The 20563-nt window shown below is 44.6% G+C and overlaps 1 protein-coding gene across 1 annotated transcript in view; it reads left to right on the top strand.

The window, feature by feature from the left end:
- NTSR1 (neurotensin receptor 1) overlaps positions 1–20563 on the top strand; it is a 51025-nt gene that overhangs the window by 17253 nt on the left and 13209 nt on the right. The window contains exon 2 of the mRNA XM_027881649.1: positions 18696–18897. Coding sequence (XP_027737450.1) covers positions 18696–18897 — 202 coding nt within the window. The remainder of the gene's footprint in view (positions 1–18695; positions 18898–20563) is intronic.

Below are 20563 nucleotides of genomic sequence, written 5' to 3'. Positions count from 1 at the left end.
TCACCGCTTTCATTGCCAGTGGAATAATTGAGAACATGGATGTTTTAATTTCCCTGACTCAATTTCTGAGTTGGCAACACACAGCAACTGGAGGAATCACTTCTCCAAGGTGCCACAAATTCCTTTAAACAACCGTGACCAGGCTAAATTATCTCTGTATCTGTGAAAAGGCAGGTTTTGTCCTGAAATCTAAATGTTGCTTTATTCATTTATAATATTCATGCACTCAGTCTGCCAGCCTGGCTTTTCAGGTCCCCTGTGGATGTTTTTATTACCTTTAGTCAAGGCAATATTACACAGGAGTTAGATTGAGGTATGGAGAGTCAGGCTCCCCAGGGTCACTTGAAGGCTTCATTTAAAAATAAACCTTGCTAGAAAACAGAGAAAGTCACTGTGAAAATGCTTGGTTATGAAGAGGTTTAGACTAGATCTAGTCATTTGCTGCCTCCATTTATTTACCTGAAAAACAGGAATAATAAAAACTTTCTTGGACCCGGAAGGGAATGGACAGTTTTGCTTAATGAATCACTTAATGTCTTTGTCCATAAAATGATGGATAAATGCATCATACTTCCACCATTTCAGCGCTGTGTATACTATTCTCTCTCCATGAAAATTCATTGCTATACTTGAATGCTGAGGGCTAATGAGAATTCACTGCTCTTAAAGGGCTGAAATTAAAATTCCGCAATTACCAAACTGTCTTCCATTAGATGAAATTATTTGTGAGAAGTTGTCACTTAAAAGAGTCTCAGTTTTTACTGAATCAAAAATTAAGAAGTTTCAGCTGTTGTCATATCTTTTTTTTTCTGTCAGAGTGACGCAGGAGTATCTCTTTTATATTGCAGTGAGTTATGTGGGAGAACAGAGACAAGGTTTTCTTACAAGTCTTCTCTAACCACTGTGGTTCAAGTGGAGTCTCTCAAAACAATTCAGAGCTGAACAGCTTCATCTCCCCCAGTTTTGATGCTCATCCCTCTCGCGACTGGTCCTTCGTGGAAAGTGAATCTGGAAGGACTTCAGTTTGTTGTCCTGGCATTAAATTTAGTCCTAGGTGTTGAGCAGAGGGAACATCACCCCACAGAGTAATTATATTTTTCAGGTTTTTGGCAGAGATAGACCTGAACTTGGCATCCCTGTCTTTTATGGTCTTCTCGTGTCTTCCAAACTCAGACTCAGATCCCAGCTCAGTGGGTTTTGCTTTGGGGCTTCACTGCAAGCAGTTTCTTTTCAAATGGAAGAGGTAAGTAATATTAGAGCTTAGTCTGTCATCCATTGCGAAGAATGACTTTGTAGGCAGAGAAAATATCTTTTATTAAAATAATGAACTTTAATGCAAAGGAAGCAAGCAAACTAATGATCCTTGTGAGTTCCTGGGAAAGCAGGTCCTTCTTTGATCTTAGTTTCATTTCAGACACCTCGGTTACATATCAGAAAATCAATGTATTGATGTAACAGCAGTGCAGAGATGCCAAAACAAGAAGGCAAGGACATTCATGGCAGCAGGAGTGGTACATATGAGATATGTACAGTCCCTGGGGTGGGTGTGAGCCATAAAAGCAGTATGTGTTGTATTCCATCTTGTGTTAGTTAAAGCATTGGCACTGGCTTGTCTCAGAAGTAGGTGTCTATGCCTAAAATACATTCCTTGGTTTAAGGGTAGCAAGGGTCACTGTCTGTCTTGATTTTTTATTAGCCTTTTGCAAGTAGAAATGATTTTGAGACAGAAATAGTGATAGTGCCGGTTCTCCATCCCCGCCTTATTGTTGAAGGGAGAAAAAAGACTGGAGAAACTAATTACATTTGAAAGATATCAGATATAAAAAATAAAAATAAAAATTGAAGAAGTCATCAGTCACTGAAATGAGGAGAATGTTTCATTTTGAAGCCAATGTGCCCTTTACTGAGACTGATGTGTGCAGGTGCTTGCCTTGGGCTGCGAGGCTCTGAGCCCTCTGCTTGACATATGGACTGATTCCGTCCCTCTGCCCATCCCACACTGACCCACATTCTCACAGTATCTTGGAGAAAAATGGGGTATCTTTAAAACATTTTGAGACAGAAATCAGCCACCAGAGAGACTCACACCAGGAATGGCAGGGGCTGGGATTTAGCTGGGATAGTTGTGGGCACCAGGCATAGGCTGACATGCTGTCAGGGGAGGGGCAGTGAGCTCACAGGGCGAAAGCCAGGAAGCACCAAAAAGGCTCTTTTCCCCCAGTCCCTGGGCATCTTTTCAGCAGGCATCTCGCCCGTGCCAGGCTGGGGTTTGTGCCCACAGGGACAGCGTCCAGGGCAAGCCAAGCATGTTCTGTTTGTGTAACTGTGAAAGCCTAAATGCCCTGCCTGCCTGAGAGCAGAGACCAGGGCACGGCAGTGCCAACTCACGGCACGTGGCAGCGGATCGTGCCAGGGGCCACCCGCAGAGCTGCCCCTGTGGCTTGGAGTGCCCTGCCCTCACTGCCTGCAGAGATGGACGTGGCACCTGCCAAAGCAACAGCTTCCACATTAGAGTAGCTTTTTGCAAACAGATGTAGCGAAGAAGATCAAAGGATGATTCCGCTGTCAAATTTTGCTCAGCGGCATCAAACAGAAGCGTGATGTGTCGGTTCACTGTTATGTAGCAAAGCCAGATGCTCCCGGTGCTTCGAATGAAAGGTGCTTCATTTCATTTCTTCAGCTTGCTCTGAAGCCAGTTTTTAGGAATGAATTAAAAGTTTTTTTAAAAAATTTAAAGACTAAATGCTCAATTCTTGGCTATGAATATTTATGGCAATATTGGACTTGCAAATCAAAGGTAATTTAAATGTCAAAACTGGTGTAAAGTCTTTCCTTTGGAGGATAAGTTGGAAAATTAAACTTGATTACAAGCCATAACATTGGGAAATTAGCATCTCATGGTATCAGTGAGAAACACTTCTGTACATCCCCTTTTTAAGTCATATATTTTAAAAAGATGAGAATTAATTTTAATAAAAAAAATAGCCCCTTAATTAACGGTGAGGTAATTAACAGGGAAATCCTGGTTGCATTCATGACACTGCCATCACTTCATCTTGCTAAATCACTTCCTCTCCTGTAAGGAATCTGCCTCCACAACTGTTTGGAGAGGGATGGTTTTAACCTGAGGCAGTCTTGTGTCTGGGCAGCCTGCCCCAGGGATAAAAGCAGCAATTTTTTCACTGAAATTCTTGTGCTTCAAAAAGGAAATTATTTCAGCTAATGCATGGCAAAGGCCAGTGTAAGTAAGTGCCAGTAACAGCAGCTGCAACTTCTCTGTGAGCAGAGGGTGGTGTTATCAGCAGCCACACTCAGATCCTTCAATGGGACCATGAGGTGCCTGCAGAGATTTAGCTCCTGATCCCCTGCATTGCAGAAGTCAGGACATTGGATACCTCCCCAGGTCAACATTCTCAGCCATTCCTCCATGGATCTTTGTGGTTTTGAGAAAGGCAAATCTGAAAACCGACCCTACTGTTAAAAGCCTGCAAATTGCGCTCCAGGAGTTTGAACTGCCACGGGGAAATAGTTAGAGATTCTTCTAAACCTGCAATCAGAATTTTGATTTCAGGAAAAGCAATTTTATATCTTTGCAGGCAGCTTCATACAGAATCCAAGGAGTTATTTAATCCTCAAACTTCCCTTATCCATCACATTTTTAGCTGATCTCAGGTGCTGCCTACAGACAGATGTGTACCCCTACTCTTTATACAAAGGTCCAAAGAAATTTCTAACAGGAAAGAAGCCATTCCATAGGCAAAACATCCTCCTCACACCAGTCATCTGCTGGCTGGATTATGCCTTAGAGCAAAGCAGGTTATATAAAGTCTGCATTCAGCAATGACTCCTCATCAGAAACAAATCTGACATTTGGCCTATTAGCCTCATTTGCAGTCTGATCCGATAGCATTTGGTCTCACATGTTCATTTTGCACTTTAATCGAAAAAAAAGAAAATCAATTCTGAGAAATGGGAAAGCACTGAGGAGTTGTCTGTGCCATGGTTTGCAGTAGAAAGCCACGACCTTCTCTGTGTATTTTGCCTCGAGTTCATTTTCTGAAAGACCATGTGGATTTGGGGTTATGGTGCCTTCCAGCTGTCCAGTTAGGCTTTGGACCTAAAGCTCATTAGGACCTGACCTGTTCAGTGCAGTGGGTTTTAATTAGCCCACAGAGACACTGCCACTACGCATGGATGGTTCATATCTGCTTTCCTCTCTGCTTATGCTAGATTTAAGATTTCTCTCTCTGCTGGTCACTTGAGCCAACATTTACTTCCATAATGTCCCCACTATCTGTGTATTTACCTGCTGATTTACCTTCCTGGCTCTTTGAGGTGGCAGGTCAGCAGCCTGAAACCAGTAGATCCTCTGAGCTCCTCGGAGATGCCAGGTCCCCCTGCAGCCCCTCTGTCTCATCTCCCTGGCAAAATGGCTTTTCTCCAAAAATATATTCCTCCCCCCAGGATGACACCTGTAATTCTACAGTAAGAGCAGCAGAGTGCACAGTATTACTGTAAAAATATTAAATAGGCCTTCTTAAGTAGTCTGAAAGCCTGTGCATGAATAATCCCCCTGGTTTCTCCTCAGGAGTTCATGGCTTTCCATTACCATAATGTTTCAAACTCCCAGGTGATGTCTCCAAAGCAGCACTGAGTGCCCATTGCAGCACAGGTAGATCCATGTGGAAGGTGGTGTTGGCTGTGGATGGAGATGTCCAGGATGACTTATGTCTTCCTGGGAACCTCTCACAGCAGCTGCTGTTTTCCCTGGAAGCCCAATTGTACTGCCAAGCTCTCCAGACCAATGTTCATCCTCATGTCCCACTGTAGTTCCAGTTCCTGGCTTGTTCATCCCTTGTGTCCATCTTGTATGGAGAACTACTTGTCCCAAAGCTTCAGGCAGGGAAATTGCTCCCTCAAATGTAACTGCACAGTTTCATCCAGTTCTTAAGCCTTCTTTGAAAAAAATAGCTCTGAGCATCTCTGGCTATCAAGCTTTCCTTTGTGTCCCTTTCCACATTCATCTGAGCCATTTGTATTTTTTCCTTACCACACAGGAGAAAAAAGAAAAAAAGGGAAAAAAAGTGACAGACACATCAGCTGAGAGTGAATGGATTTTTTTTTCCCCACCCTCTGGACCGATAATCTTTACTTTCCTCCTCCAGCTCTTCACATCCTCTGTTCTCCATCTCTCTCTTGCTGTAAATATCCTTTACAATGGATGGGCTCAGAAAATGTGCTGAGGAGCACGCAGAGGTGTGGACAAACCAACAGGCACATTCAGATCACATTGGCTGGGCTAATAAAGCACCTAAAAAATGATGCAGATTATTAAAGGTCCTTCCCAGAATGATGAGCTGTTCGGGATGGAGGCTGTTTCACAGCCAAGAGCTGCTGAGGATGCCAGAGATGCTGTAGCCTGAAGCAGGACCAAGCAGCAGCCACCACCTTGAGGAGGAGCCCCGGGAGGTCAAGGGGACACAGTTTCCTTCTGACCTTCCTGCCCCTCCCCAAGGAACAGTCCCTGGGTTTGAGTTACTACGATGTGCACTAATTTTCTGCTGGTCTGTTTTTAAATTAACAGCCATGGCAAGTACCCTGCAGGTAAAGGACCTCATTTCATCTGCTCCCAAAGTCAGCAGGAACAGACTTGAAAAACAATATAATGACACATCTGGTGATTTAAGTGGCATGAAAAAAGCAAAACTACAGACAGGCTCCCCTTCTCCTGGGAGCACAAGAGGACCAAGTTGCTGTCATTTCACGTTGTATTTCTATTTTTTTCCCCACTGGCACTCAGCTTACAATCTGGGGGTTGAAATGTAATTAGTGAGTGACACACAGCTAGTGTGTGATAAAGACAATTCTGCTTTTGTGTTCCATTTGTGTCTTGACCAATGCAAGAGTGGAAAAAACGCAAGAGGATTCAGCCAGCATGAAGGAGGTGCTCCACGAAATACAAATACTCCTTCTGACTTCAAAGATAGAAAAATGCAGGGAAGTGAGTGAGATTTTTCAAGTTTAGGAAGACCATAAAGAACCTGAGACCTTCATGAATAGTCCCTTGATGATAAATCACTAAAAGAAGCCTATAAACAAAGTGTGCTTCTTGATTTGCCTCGGTCACACTGCTCGAGTGCAACAAAGGGAGGTAATTTTAGTCCTTTCTCAAGACACTACCTACATGTTTTCTTGGGAGCTCGTCCAATCATCCTGATTAAGAGGTGCATAGTCGGGTCTCTCAGAGCGGTAGGAGAGGGAATCAGGAGAGAGGAGCCCACACTCGGCGCTGCTTGACATCGCTTGTTTTCGAGAGGTCAACTACATTTCCAAAGCAGAACATCTTGAAGGAGAGATGCAGATCTCTCCAGCCCACTTCAAAGCCTGATGAGCAGAGCGACAGGTGCTGCCTCCTGGGAAGGACTGCCATGGAAATAGGGATGTCAAGAGGGTCCTGCAGCATTAACTTACTCGAGAGAAAGCTAAAACCTCACACTGCTGAATGTCACCACTGTACCAACGTCTTTATGTCGCTCAGATGTGAGAATAGAGAGGTACTGGCTGATGTCTCGGCCTTGGGGCACTATTTTAGGCTGGAATTACTTTGTATAAACTGGAAAAAAAAAAAAAAAACAACACAAAACAACAACCCCAAAGAAAGGAAAAAGACAGAAAATCCACCCTGTGACAGCTTAATAAAGCAACTTGGGGAGGAACGGTAGCATTTTCTGTGTAAACTGAGGAATGTTCCACACTTCAGCTTTAAAGTTCAGACCCCCAGAGAGATTGTTAGATTTTAATTGCTACCTTAATCAACATTTATTAATGCTAACCAAAGCTCCTCATGGATTTAAAATTCAACCCAATTGTCAACTACTAATTACTTTAAGTAGACAAGCTGTTATTTTACCAGCTATATTAATGATACTTTTCAGCATATGCGAAATATTACAAAAAACTTAGGAAAATTTGATCCTGAGATGTAATTCAACAGATAATTATTTTTTTTTTTTTTGGTCATGATGTTAGTTGTCTTTCAGACACCTATTACCCTCTTCTACCTCCACCTCACCTGGCAGAAATGCAAAAGAAGAATTGGAGCCAACGTGTTTTTTCAATAGGAGAATGATTTGTTCTTTCCATTTGTTTGGGGTTGCTTTTTAAATTAACTCTCCTTTGAATCCTTGTGCAGTGTGTGCCTCATGCATCAGGCTGAAGGCTGTAGTTTCTGCCTGCTTTATAACAAAGTCTCTGTCTTAAATCTTCAGTATCGTCCTGGGAATGGAGCTGGTTTATTAATTACCCTTGTTCCCTCGCTCTAAGGAGTGTGTGCTTGCCTCTCACCCAGCTGCTGGTTGCATCCCCATTTTTTTCCCACAAAAAGCCAGAGGCCGGGGGGGCACTGCAGCTTTGCCCATCCACCCCCTGGCCCCAGGATGGGACCTGGCTCAGGCACCAGCAGCAAAAGGGGCACTCAGAACCCAACTCCTCCATGCTGGTGCTCAGACGCTGTGTTGCCACAGTCCAAGTGGAAAACTGAAGTCTGACAGGCACCACGTGAGCCAAACAGACCCACATTTTCCTCTGTCATGATCCACCTACCCAGAGAGTGTGGGAAGGAAGAAAGCAAGCACCGCTTGATTTAACTGTTTACTGCTCTTCACAGTCATTAATCTTTGCTTATTTTACTCCCATGCTTGTGTCTTTGGCTTTATTTTACTCATGAAACAGACTGCTTTAATTAGGCTCCTGAAAGTAAGTGATTTCATATTCACGTAGGCAAAAGCCTTCCATTTTGATTATCAGGGATGAAATGACTCAGTATTGCCAGAACAAGAAAAGTTGGGGGATAACTGACTGTCACCATGGTTTGACTTTTTTTTTTGGGTTTGGTCTGTGGGTGAATCCAAGTATAACAGTCTCATTCATGACAATATCCCAAGCAGGAACCAAACAATTCTGGATCAACAAGGCGATGTCAGAGAACCAAGGATCTGGGTGTTAGCTCGCAAAATCAGCTGCTGTGATTTGTTTACGTGGTGATACAGCCCTCAGACACATGTGCAGTCTCTCCTTAATGCTGTGGGGGCTGCCCCTCCTACACCCAGCCCAGGCTACAAAACCCACACAGCAGGAGCAGGAGTGTCAGATGTGCTGAGCACTTGCAGTTGTGCCCAACAGCACAGCTAAGAGGGTGATTTTCTGGGTGGACAAGGACGTCATTAGCTACACTCAACAGAAGGCATCAGCCTGCACCATGGGAAGCACCGAGCCATGGAGACACTTTTCTTGGGTGAATGTCCACCCCAAGAGCCCCCACGGCTTCTGCAACTCCTGGTGGGAAAGAAGAGACAGAAGAGGACAGACAGAAAATAACTGCAAAATCTGGATTAGGATTACTCAGATGTCAGGACCATTAGGCACTGTATGAACAGTTATTAAATTATTTAGAGGGCTGACAAGCAGCAGAACTGGAGAACCCCAAATATATTGTGATAGGAGATGGGCAATATCCCTTCGGCGAGAACAAGTAGGAACCAAAATACCAGCAGATAGTGAGAACTCAAGTCCAACTGCACTGGTAAATTATGTAAAGCTTATTTCCAACCTGTCATTTGAAGCTGAAGTATTATTTCCCCTCCAGCAGAATATAGCTGCTGGGGAGGGTGAGGGGGAAATAGTAACAAAGATCTGCACGTTCAAAGGGAAAATCAAGAACATTATTCACTGAGTTTTTGTTCAACCAAAAATATTGCCCTAAATAGTGCAGTGGATAACTAGATCTGAGGAGCAAGGCAGAGGCCAGCAAACTGACAGCATACAAATTGACTTTATTCTTTTTTGCAAACAAAATTGGGTAAATTGAATTAATTTACCTTGTAGCTCAATGTACCAATCACAGGAAATGAAGAAGGAAGATTTCCTGAAGGAGGAAAGGGGGAAGATTTGAAGCTTTCAGGTTAATGATGACAAGATGGAGTATCATCACTGTTGCTCAGTCACTTCTTCCATCCTCCCTCACCAGGTACAGGAAGGCGGGAACCAACCTGTGCCAAAACCCTTCCATTTTAAATTCCACTTATCCTTCTTAAATCAGAGGCAGGAGGCCCTACATAAAGTGAAGAGAGATGTATAAGACCCAACCCCATCATCTTTGTCAGACGTAATCCTAGATAGAAGTGGGGTTGTTCTGATTTTTTTTGTTTGGGGTTGGGCTTTTTTGGTTACTGGTTTACTCTTCCATTTTTCTAAATAAACATTTGTCCTTCAGTGAAACAGCTGAATATCCATGATATACAAGGCATTTGCAGTGCACAGTAGTAAATCTTAAAACCTTCTCATTTACCCATTCTCCAGCCTATTGTTTCCAGGATTCCTGAATTTCACAGCTTTTCTTTCTCCTTGGGGTCTGGAATCAGCAGAACCATTCAGGTTTGAGACTGCTGACCAAAGACCAGGAAAAGAGGAATTTTCCTCTTAAGGATAGTTTTAATGAAGTAGTTTCTCTGGCATTTAGGGAGGCAATGAAGAGCTCAGCAGTCCCTGGGGACTTTGATGCTTGGATATTACCCTTGTGTACAGTTAGGAATAATAAGCTTCATATCAAACACTTACGGATGAGTCATACCTTTTGCTATGACTTGTGATAAATTTGAAAATACTTTAGGCCACAGGATTGTAACTATGCATAGAAATTAGCTTAAATGATCCTTCAGGTATCCAGTCAAACTCAGGAATGACACAATTATTCAGTGCTCTGACATCTTTGCCAACTCATCATGAGCAAGACACCCATTTAAGTTGTTCTGCATCAGATGTTGTTTTTTATGTACAAATGTTTTCTCCAAAGAGGGAAGTTTATGAATGAGAAAGGTGGTGGAATGTTTTTGCCATAGATATGATGGATTTTTTTTTTGTCTGTGTGCAATTTATTTCCATCTGTTCTATATCTGATTAACTCCTGTGGGGTGTGTGATTAACTCAACTTCTCGAGATCATTAGCTGCTCTGCATTCCCATTATAGTTCATCAGTGTAGGACCACACATAGGCTTGAAAATGGACACTTTGGTTATTCTTAATGCCCTAATCCACACTGCCTGGTTATTCTCTGTGGTGACCAGGGATCTAAAGAGAGAAGCCAGGAATGCAGCAGGCACAAAATGCTAATGAAAAGAGATTTTAAGCAGATCCTCATTCTGATCTCAATGCTAGAGCTAAATTAAGCCCTTTGGAGGAGTTCATGGCTGGTGTTATCCAGCTGGAGGCAGATTCAGAGGCTTCCAGCCAGCACGGGGAGAGGAGAGGACCACTGCACTCTGCATTGCCACTTTGTATTGAGCAAGTCCTGCTTTTCACCAGGTTGCAGGTGCTTGCACCTTGTAGGTTTCGAAGTACAGCACAGACTGGCAAACAGTGCATGCTGTCACCCTAAGCCTTGTAGTAACATGCATTTTCTTCTGATATAAATATCTACCAATACAAAACCTGAAACACCTTCAGAGCATCAAGCAGCCAGAGCTCAAGTACAAGTCTTTTGCATTATCCTCTGAGTTGTCTTTTAAGGAGTTTTTCCATAGTGAGTAAGGCCAGTAAATGGATGTGTCAGTAACAAGACGCTCACATGTCCTTGCCATGCAATTAATTGAGCTCCAGTCTTGTTGAGATTATTGGCTGCAGGGCAGCAGCATCATGGGGACAGGAACTAGTCCAGTGACTTGAGAGCATCCATCAGCTCCATCTGATAATTTATCTTCAGACTTGTCTGCTCTCTTTCTTCTCCTAAGCAGCAGGACCTGCAGCCTCCCATTCCCAGACCTCATCCAAAACCAGAATAAAACTGGGACTCCTGCAGGGTTCTGAAATACAGAGATTTGGCCGATTCCAGCTCCCTTGGCTGAGGTCAGGAAAACCTGCTGAGTTATTTAATCAGCGATGGATTGGGCAGGATGCAGCTGGGTTCCAGGCTTTACTTTGTTGTTTTATTTTTTTTCCTCCTGTGAATGACACCCATTTGGTGTCTTTTTCATGCTGGTGTTTAGATCAGGCTCGCACACACATCACTGCCCCAGCTCCCTGAGACTGAGCTGCTTGTGACTGCCATCCCTCCCCCTGCCCCCTCACAGCTCTGCCCTGGCTTCAGGCTTTGCCTCTGTAATTCGTAGCTGATCACACATTTCAACATCAATACCTGTGACTGAGAACAACATTTCACATCATCATAACCTTTCTTTGAAATGTCTGGGTTTGATATTCAACACTTTTGAAAAGGTCTCCTCGAGGCAGGCGCTCCTCAATCTCTCTGAGCACCCACAGCTCCTGAAGCTGAACAGGGGAGGTCTTTGGGATGAGACTGGAGCAATTCACACGACCAGACTCTGTTCTCCTGGATAATGAAATGTGTACTCACCTCTAGCTGGGTAGAAGAGGTACAGGGTATACCGTGAGATAACAACCAGGGGGGTTTGCAGCCATTTCTCAGGATGCTTTAAAGAGGAAAATATTCCTTGGGTTTTGGTATCCTGTCTTTGATTATTCATTGAGCTAATAATGGGATATAATATCCCATCACCTGGATCTACACAGATATTTGCATACTGTCCCTGGTTACGAGGTCATTTCACCCAGCTGATGACAGTCCTTCTGTATGTCAGGGCAGTGGGGTTTGTGTCACACCATCTGGTGCTGTGAGGGATCCTGCAGGGAGGCAGGATTCAGCCATACCTCATTCAACTGCCAAGTGAGGGCACCTAGTGCCACCCATCCACGTCACCAGACAGCCTCTCTTCAAGGGTGACAGCTGTGTCACACTGTGTCACCCTGTCAGGGCTGTTGGAGCCACCAGAAATAAAATGTGACAGGCAAACCTGCCTGAGTTAAAACTGGCAACAAGTAAAGGTCGAGCTCCTGCTCAAACACACTGTTAGAGCTCCAGATCCACACACAGGCTTTGGCACTTGGCCCTGTTCCTATTTATCCAGGATTTGTGCTCCCATACCAAGATGCACTTAACTGAGGTAAGGACTGGCACCGATACCCTGCCAGTACAGGTCACCTCAAAAAATTCCAGAAGAGCTGAATGACCTTGTAGGCTGCAGTTTTACAGCTTCCACATTTTCCCCTGTACCAGTTACTGGCTCCAAAATCAATGGTTATTTTCTTCCACCACTCAGAAACACAAACCTCTCCCACCCCGTTGGATCTAAGGAATGGTATTTACCTGATAACCACGAGATACTTGGCACAGAAATCTGGAGAGCTATGCAAAGATGGGGTTTGATTAGATGGTAATTTACTTACTGGGGGTGGGGGGAAAGCCTTTGGATTTTTCATCAGACACATCCTGTGGACATCAAACACAAGTGCCTTTGCCAAATGCCCCCTTCGGCATCCCAACACTTCCCCATGCACCTTCCCCTTTCCTGCTTTGTCTTCCACAGATTGCCGTATCCTGGAATGCAGTACTGTGCTTATTAACAACTGAAATTATCCACTGGGTGGTTAAAAAATGCTAATTCTGGATACTGAGCGAGATAACTAGTAATTTTGTAAAGTACATTTAGTCAAATAAGATTTTTTGGCAGCCAAGTGTTGTTGTAGCAGAATGTGCTTTCCTGATTGACATATGCTAACAATACTGCCTCCACAGTCAGGGGGGGATCATTTACTTTCCATTTCCATTGGAAATGAGGTGAAACAGAATGTGGTAGATTGTGAAAATGCAGCTCTGTGGTTTAATAGATTTTCTCAAAACCACGAATCAAGCATTGAGTTTCACCCTCAGTCATCTCCGTCATCACTTCCAGGAAACCAGCAAGGACACATCTCCTCCTGAGATAGTTTTCTGCTCCTTTGGAGTTTCCCGTTTCCCCAGGCATTTCCCCAAGAGCATCTGCATTGAGAATCCTCCCCAGCAAAGCAAGGAAAGGCTGCAACCATCTCACAACATTCCCAGGTGTGTCGCAGGGAAATGAAGTATGAGAGAAGCTTAGTCAGACCAGGTTCTACCAGCTCTCCATCATCCACACTTCTCTCCATTTTAATTGTCCTTCCCACAACCATGAGGAGGAAGGGAGAAAAAAACTGCTCTGAGCATCCCAGCTCACTGCTGGAAGGGGCCTTGTCTCCAGAGAGGTTGCACTGACAGAGACCAAGGATTTGGCTCTGCTGTCACCTCATTTATCAAGGAACAAGGGAACATCTCTGATCTCTGCCACAAAACCCAGGGTTAAAATGATCCCTAAATCTTAGCTGCCCCTGATGTCCACTCCAGAGGCCTTGTTCCTGCTGGCAGGGCATCCAGGCTGCTGCTCCATGGGATGCACCACACTGTGCTGCTGCTGTGACTGGTATTTAACTCTGCATTGGCTCTGGGGGATTTTATTTACTTACTTCAGAAAAAGACACGAGGGAAAACACAAGACACATGTTCAAAAATCTTTTGTGAATCTCAGTAATGGAGCATTTTCTCATCAAAACTCTTTCAATTAAAATATTATGAGTTGTTCTCTTTCTTGGCTGTTTTTATCATAAATACGTCCAGGGCTGAATCTGCTACTCTCTCTCCAGAAGAGCCTTTAGCCTAATTTTTTACTTTTAACCACTTAAGTGCTCCAAAGACTCACTCATAAGCCTCTCCAAAACCATGTGCTGATGGACCATGGGAACAGTCAGTTGTAGGTGGCTCAGGTTTACTGGGAGCAAAGGTGATCCAGAAGTGCCTGTAACAGGTGTAGTAATTGTAAATTTTCCCCTCCTCCTCTTCAGATACAACTAGGACAAAAGTCTGGGCTTGTAGGAGGGATGGAAAACCCCTCTTCTTCCAAAGTGGTCTTTGAGTCTCTGTTTCTCCAAAAGTCACCTTGGAGCACAAAAGAATAAATCTTCACTAAACTTCTGATTTACTGGACCTGCTTAAGCCCTCTGGGGAGTCCCTGTGTGAAGTTCTGTGCTCATCTTCTCCATCACGGTTGTGAGTGAGCTGATGGCTGCTCTCAGTGGTAACCCAGGGAAACCACACAGTCAAATAATTTGAGGGACGACTTGACGAAAGTGAACCACATCAGCATGAAGCTTGGCAGAGCCAAGGGAGCAGTTTTCTGTACATAAGAAATGGGAAGGGTCACAAACCCGAGAACTGAGTTCTGGTTTTGTGTCCCTCTGTTCTTCCGGTCCCTTCCCCCATGTCTCTCCCACGTTCCCATTTGAAAGGAAGATGAAAACTCACATTGTGCTGAATTCTCTAGCATCATGCAAAGTCTCATTTTTGTTGAGTTGACTGTGAGGCTGATAGCTGCATTTTTTTCCCTTCCAGGAGTTGGACCTAATTTCCATAAATTTCCCATTCCCATGAGCTTATGAGGCCCCATCCCCAGCTCTGCTCTGTCTGCTGTGTCCTGCAAAAATCCTGCATAATTTTAATGATTCATATTTCATTTTAAAATCACCTTTGGCAATAGAGGGCTAAGAGAAAGCTGGGACTAATAGTGCATCGTTAGAGAGCCAGGAAGGCTCCATGCCTGGGTGGGGCAGGACTCCCACGGCCACCACGGTGGGGCAGATGCAGAAAAACGATTCGGGTCTCTGACTGCCACTGCTCAGGCAGTGCTGGAAGGGAAGGTTGTTGTTCTATATGAAACAAAACACAATTTGGTCCTGAGGACTAATCCCATCCCACAAATGCTGCCAGCCTGGTGCTTGAACGGCATTTAGGATTGTACTGATTACAGGAGTGACAGCAGCATGGAAGTGGGTTAGTGTTTCATTCTGTCCTGCCAGTGGCAAACATTGTAGTATCGGATTTTTTTTTTTTTAATGAGGATTTAGCACACAGTCATGGGGGTTGTGGTGTTGGGTTTTTTTTAGGCTAGAGAGCAGCCAGTGCTAAGCCTTTGCATGCACAGCTTTGGGCTTCTGCACTGAGCTCATTCTGTGCAGCTGTGCCTGTCGTGGTGCTGGGCAGAGATCAGGGGTCTAGGGGGTTCACACTGATGCAAACACATCAGTTTTGATGGGGAGGAGAATCAGACTGAGCTGTGCTTGGATAGGGCAAAAATGAGACCAGACCCCTCTGCTTGTGCATCCAAACAACCCTGAACACTGAATTAGTGTAGATCCAGCATCACACAAACTGTCCTTTCCAACCTAAAGCCTGAGACATTCAGGTCAGACATGAGCCTGCACATTGCCTAAATCCTTCCTGGGGCCAGAGTGATCTGTAAACATTCATGAGGACCCAAAGGCTCCCACGGGTGTTCACTGACAGCTGTGGCCACCTTAGCCCACTGATCTTAGGAGACAGTGTAAAAAATCCCATTAAACACCTCCACAAGTCTCCCTGCTCCTGAGCTTTTGAAAATGTAGTCCTGAATTCCCAGACCAGCTCCTCTTGGGCAAGTGGGAAATTTTCCACTGGCTTTGAAGAGCTGTTTGAGGCACCAGCTCCAGCAGCATGCAAAGTCAGCTAAAAATGACTTTGCTGCATTGATGTGCCCAGTGTGCTGGGGTCTGGGCTCATGCAGCCCAGCAAGCAGCTCAGTGGAAAAACATGGAATACAAGGGGTTTGCAGGAGTGGGATTGGCTTTTCTAGTCTTTTTAGCCCTCAGGAATTTGTGTTTGTAAATAATTCTTTCAACAAATTAAAGCATTCTGCTACTGGGGAATATATTGATTTGTTTGTTTGTTTGTTTGTTTGTTGTTAACTTTATGAGAGTTTTGGTACCAATCGAGACAGGGTAAAAATCTTTAAATATAGTCTTTGATAGAAAGTATGCAATATTCACACTTTTAGCATAACAATTCATAAGAGGGAAAGTCAGTGCTATTCTAGACAATTTCCCAAGCTCCTTAAAGACTTCTCAATGCAATTATGGAATGAAACAAGGTTTTTAAGAAAGCTCAGGAAAGACTTTCTGAGTTCTGCAAAATTCTATTAAGCAAGGCTAATTTATAGCTAAGGCGACGTTTTTTCAATGAAAACCAATAAACTCTGAATCTCAGGTGACAGAGGGAAGCATTCCCAGAGTTAAGTGCTGCATTTTGCTGGTGTGCAAACATTGCTCAGCAGTGGGAAAGAAAGACATTTGGCAGCTAAAGACACAGAAATAGGAGTGAGAATTGCAGGGCTCATTTCTAAGTCTGAGCAAGTTATTTCACCCCTGTGTGCACCAGCTCAGCCCAGCAGCATCATGAAGGTTGAGTAAACCAAGAAGGTTCTTTACAGACACAAATTACTCTCTTATTTAGTACCAGCTGAGAAGTTGGTCCTTACTTAATGATCTGTCTTAGGCTGTGGAGAGGACTCCAAAAGATAACTCTTCTTTATCGAAAGGAGGCTGTGAGATCTTTTAGAAGCTTAGAAAACTGCTTTATATTTAGCAAAAGGGGTCATTAACAGCTTGTAATAGTGGGGTGTATCTAGGAATTCACTCAGTCCAGAGGAGTTCTATTTTTATTACCAGCATAAAGGAGAGAAGATGTTCTCATCATGTGGGTTGTCAGGGACAAAGCCCAGCTGGTGGTTTTGCTTAACACATTGAGGTCTGAAGCAGAAAGCTGTAGGGGCACTTCATTCCATCTAAAGAAAACTCTGGCAACAGCAATACCACCTCTGTCCACCAAATGAGGAGTTGCATCTTCAAATTTATGGACAAAGAAATTGAAATGCTTCTGATTGCCAGTGCACCTGCTCCTACATGCTTATGTGCTTCTTATTGGTTTTACTGATCCCCTGTAGCATCTTGGGGGTGTGGGTGGATTGTTTCTGTTCACCTCTGGCATTTCTGAATGCCTCCAGAGCAAAGAGACCACAAATCTGCACTAGACACTGAGTATACAGAGAATCTTGTCCACTCTCGAGATGGGCCAGCCGGGGTGGGTGGGTGGAGAGGGGTTGTCTCCATCTGAGCAGGTGGAGCAGCTGTCTGTAGAAGAGATTTTGCAGTCTGAGGAGGGACATGGTGTTGACTTGGAGTGCAGGGTTGCTTCTGTGGTTTAGATCCCTGAGGTGCAAGATAAGTGGATTGGGGAAGAAGTCAGCGTGCCCTGGAGCCCTACCAGCAGGCAAATTCCCTCTTGAGTTTAGTAGTTTTATCTTTCTGTCATTTTACCACTTTTAATACAATTGCTTCGACAGCAATTCGCAGCACAGTTTTATTCTTGCCAATATTTTGAAATTTTAAATATTTAAAGGGCTTTTGATTCGCCCCACGCTCATCTGAGTGATGTGCTAGGTCTCCTTCTGAGCCATATAGCAGAGAGGATGAGCCCCTGGGGTCAGCAGAGCAGCTCACCGTCCCACCATGCATCCTTGCCACAGATATGCAGGCAAACCTTGCACATGCCTCTATTTCCCTGGGCTGCCATTTGTCAAGTTCAGTTCAACTGAGGTTTCTAGACAGCCCAAAAGGCCTTCACAAAGCTTTCCTGCATTTGACATGAGCAGTGACTTCTACTTGATTCAATCACTGCTTAATTTGATCCTCCATTTAATTTTATCAAAACTGCAGTAATCAAATAATTTGTACTAAAAACATTACAACTTCCACTTGTTTATTCTGATCAATTTTAATCCTTTAAGGCACAAGGTTTATTGGATAACTTAGTTATGAGATAACAAAATGCTGCCATTAAATCTACAAGGAAAGGACTGAACATACACAAAAAAATGAAAGTTAAGAAGATCACAAGGAGCGCTCATAACGCAGGAAAAAAGACAATAACACACTGTTATTTAGAAGTCATGCTACGCATGATGAAAGCTAAGCAGCATCCTGCTGTTTGTGAGATGGGAAGATCAATGGCATGTTTCAGTCTAGACATTTCAGGCAATGAACTGCGCTGAAAAGGGGAAAAGAATGTAATTGGATGTGAATGAATTTTCCTTTTTTGAGTGTTGACCCACATGAATGAACATGCGTCAGCGATGTTTGAGTTTTCCCTCTGCGCAATAAACCCTCAAAAGCCAAAACCAGCTGAGTAAGAGGAAGGGGAAGATTTCCACTGCAGGCTGTTCCTCTGTTGCTTTGAGAAATTGAAACACTGGAATCATAGAATCACAGAATCAACCGGGTTGGAAAAGACTTCTGAGATCAGCAAGTCCAGTCATTGATTCATCCCCAACGTGGTTACCAGACCACGGCACTGATGCCACATCCAGTCTCACCTTAAACACCTCCAGGGATGGTGAATCCACCCTCTCCTTGGGCAGCCCATTCCAATGTCTGCTTAATCTCTCTATAAAAAATTTCTTCCTAATATTCAACCTAAACCTCCCCTGGCAGAGCTTAAGACCAAGCCCTCTTGTTTTTTTGCTGGTTGCCTGGGGGATGAGACCGACTCCCACCTGGCTACACCCTCCTATCAGGGAGTTGTAGAGAGTGATGAGGTCTCCCCTGAGCCTCCTCTCCAGGCTAAACAACCCCAGCTCCCTCAGCCTCTCCTCACAGCACTTTTGCTCCAGTCTTGTTGCTCTTCTCTGGACCTGCTCCAGCCCCTCCATGTCCTTCCTGACCTGAGGGGCCCAGAGCTGGACACAGCACTCAAGGTGTAGCCTCACCAGTGCTGAGTGCAGGGGAAGAATCACTTCCCTAGTCCTGCTGCCCACGCTGTTCCTGACACAGGCCGGGAACTGATAGGACCTCCCGTCCCGCTGATCCTTCTCATCCCTTGACGGTGCCGCCTCTCTCTCCTCCGCAGGCCAACACCTTCATCTCCTTCGTGTTCCCCATGGTCGTCATCTCCGTGCTCAACACCATCATCGCCAACCAGCTCATCGTCATGTTCAAGCAGGCGGCCCAGGAGAACCAGGTGTGCACCATCGGCGGGCAGCAGACGATGCTCAGCATGTCCATGGAGCCCGGCCGCGTGCAGGCCTTGAAGCACGGCGTGAGGGTCCTGCGTGAGTATGGGCTTGTTTGGGCGTGGGGCTGGGCTAGAGGTGTCTGAGTAAACGTGGCTCCAACAGGAGCGAGTTGGAATCGGTAAACGCTTTCACTCAAAACGTCCTTTTCCTTTGTTTTCGCTTGTTGACGCGCAAAGATAAAGGACAGAGCTGTTGGCGTACAGAGACTCTCTGAAAAAGCAAAACTAGCCCAGCATTTTAATGATCTGGTCAACAGCAACTTAAGCCTTGCATATATATCACTTCACTCCTCTCGTTTTTCTGCAGAGCTTTGGTTCAGGCAGAGCTCAACTAAAAGACCTTGCACTCAGGAATTGAGCTGTTCTGCAAAATACTGGACAGCTTGATTAAATAAGCTGAGGAAAAGGCCAAAGAATCTGGTAGCTTAAACTTAGAGATGATAAAGCAAGAGCTGTTCAAAAGTACTACCCAAAATAGCTAAGTATGCCTGTACTGGTTTTAACCATTACATGGTAAGAGTTTGTTAGCAGAAAGCTTTCTGACTGGGATTTAGAAGGGTTTGGTTTGGAAGGGACCATAAAAATCGCCAAGTTCCAAACCACCTGCCATGGGCAGGGACACCTTCCACTGTCCCAGGTTGCTCAGAGCACCCTCCAACCCGGCCTTGAACACTTCCAGGGGTGTGGGCATCTGGGTAGTGCTTTGCCCAGGTCCATATTTCCAGCAAGGAGAGGAATCCCTAGAGAAGGCTCCAAGAACCTCCATGAGATTTTTCCAGCAGTTTTTCACGAGGGATGCAGCCCATGCAGCACTTTCTGCCCATGCCATAGGTGAGCCACCACATGGCTCCCATCTTATAATCCTGCACTGGGAAACACCTACTGAGAAAAAGGAGAACTAAATTCCCCATAATTATCTTGTTGGACCGTGTTTATTTACTGTCTCTGCACCCCAGTGAACTGTTATCCACAGGGGGATGAGGAGGGAGCCTTGCTTTGGCTCAGAGCCTGCAAGGACTCAGCTCCCTGCTATCCTTTTCTGTTTCTTAACACTTCTGCCTGCTGCCATTAAGTGAGAAGCTGCCTTTTCTCACTTTGTTACCACACCTCACACCTCTTTCTCCTTTTAGCGTCCTCTTTAATCATCAGGAAGAGAGAGATCTCCATGAATAATAAGAGAGAAATCTAAATTTACACCTGGTGCTGCTTGGCAGTGGTGGAAGTGCACCCCTTTCCCACAGGTCCACGTCTCCTCCAAGGCACTGAAAAACAGCCCTTCTCTTTCTGATCAATGAGTGTAATTTTCTTTTCCCTCTTCTTCTTCTCCTAGAAAATTTTTGCTTTTGTTGTGTACTGCAAAAGCTGAGAACAGGCGGCCAAAGTGAGGAGGCTGAAATGGTGCAAAAGGGTGTACCATGAGGCCCCCTGGGCAGTGATGCCCAGATATTCCATGCACCTGTGCATCTCTGCAGGGCCAGCCTGGCAGCAGGACTGAGCTCTGCTCCCTGCTAGGAAGGCAATGAGAGGGTGGCTGCTTGTTGCTTTTCTGTGCTGAGGAAGATCCAGCAGATAAAAAAACCCCTTGCTCAGTTTTGTCTGTGATTCACTCCACTGTGATTTTCCACTGTGCAGAAAAGCTTTTTTTTTAATCCAAATGTGAGTGAAATCCTTCTGCATCTCATTTTTCAGATGCACTTGATTAC

This window comes from Empidonax traillii, unplaced genomic scaffold (assembly GCF_003031625.1).
Source record: "Empidonax traillii isolate 1590-97213 ecotype Southwest subspecies unplaced genomic scaffold, ASM303162v1 scaffold91:size2966241, whole genome shotgun sequence".
Classification (NCBI taxonomy): Eukaryota; Metazoa; Chordata; class Aves; order Passeriformes; family Tyrannidae; genus Empidonax; species Empidonax traillii.
Note: the sequence above shows the minus strand (reverse complement) of the source record. Positions and strands in the feature narration are given on the sequence as shown.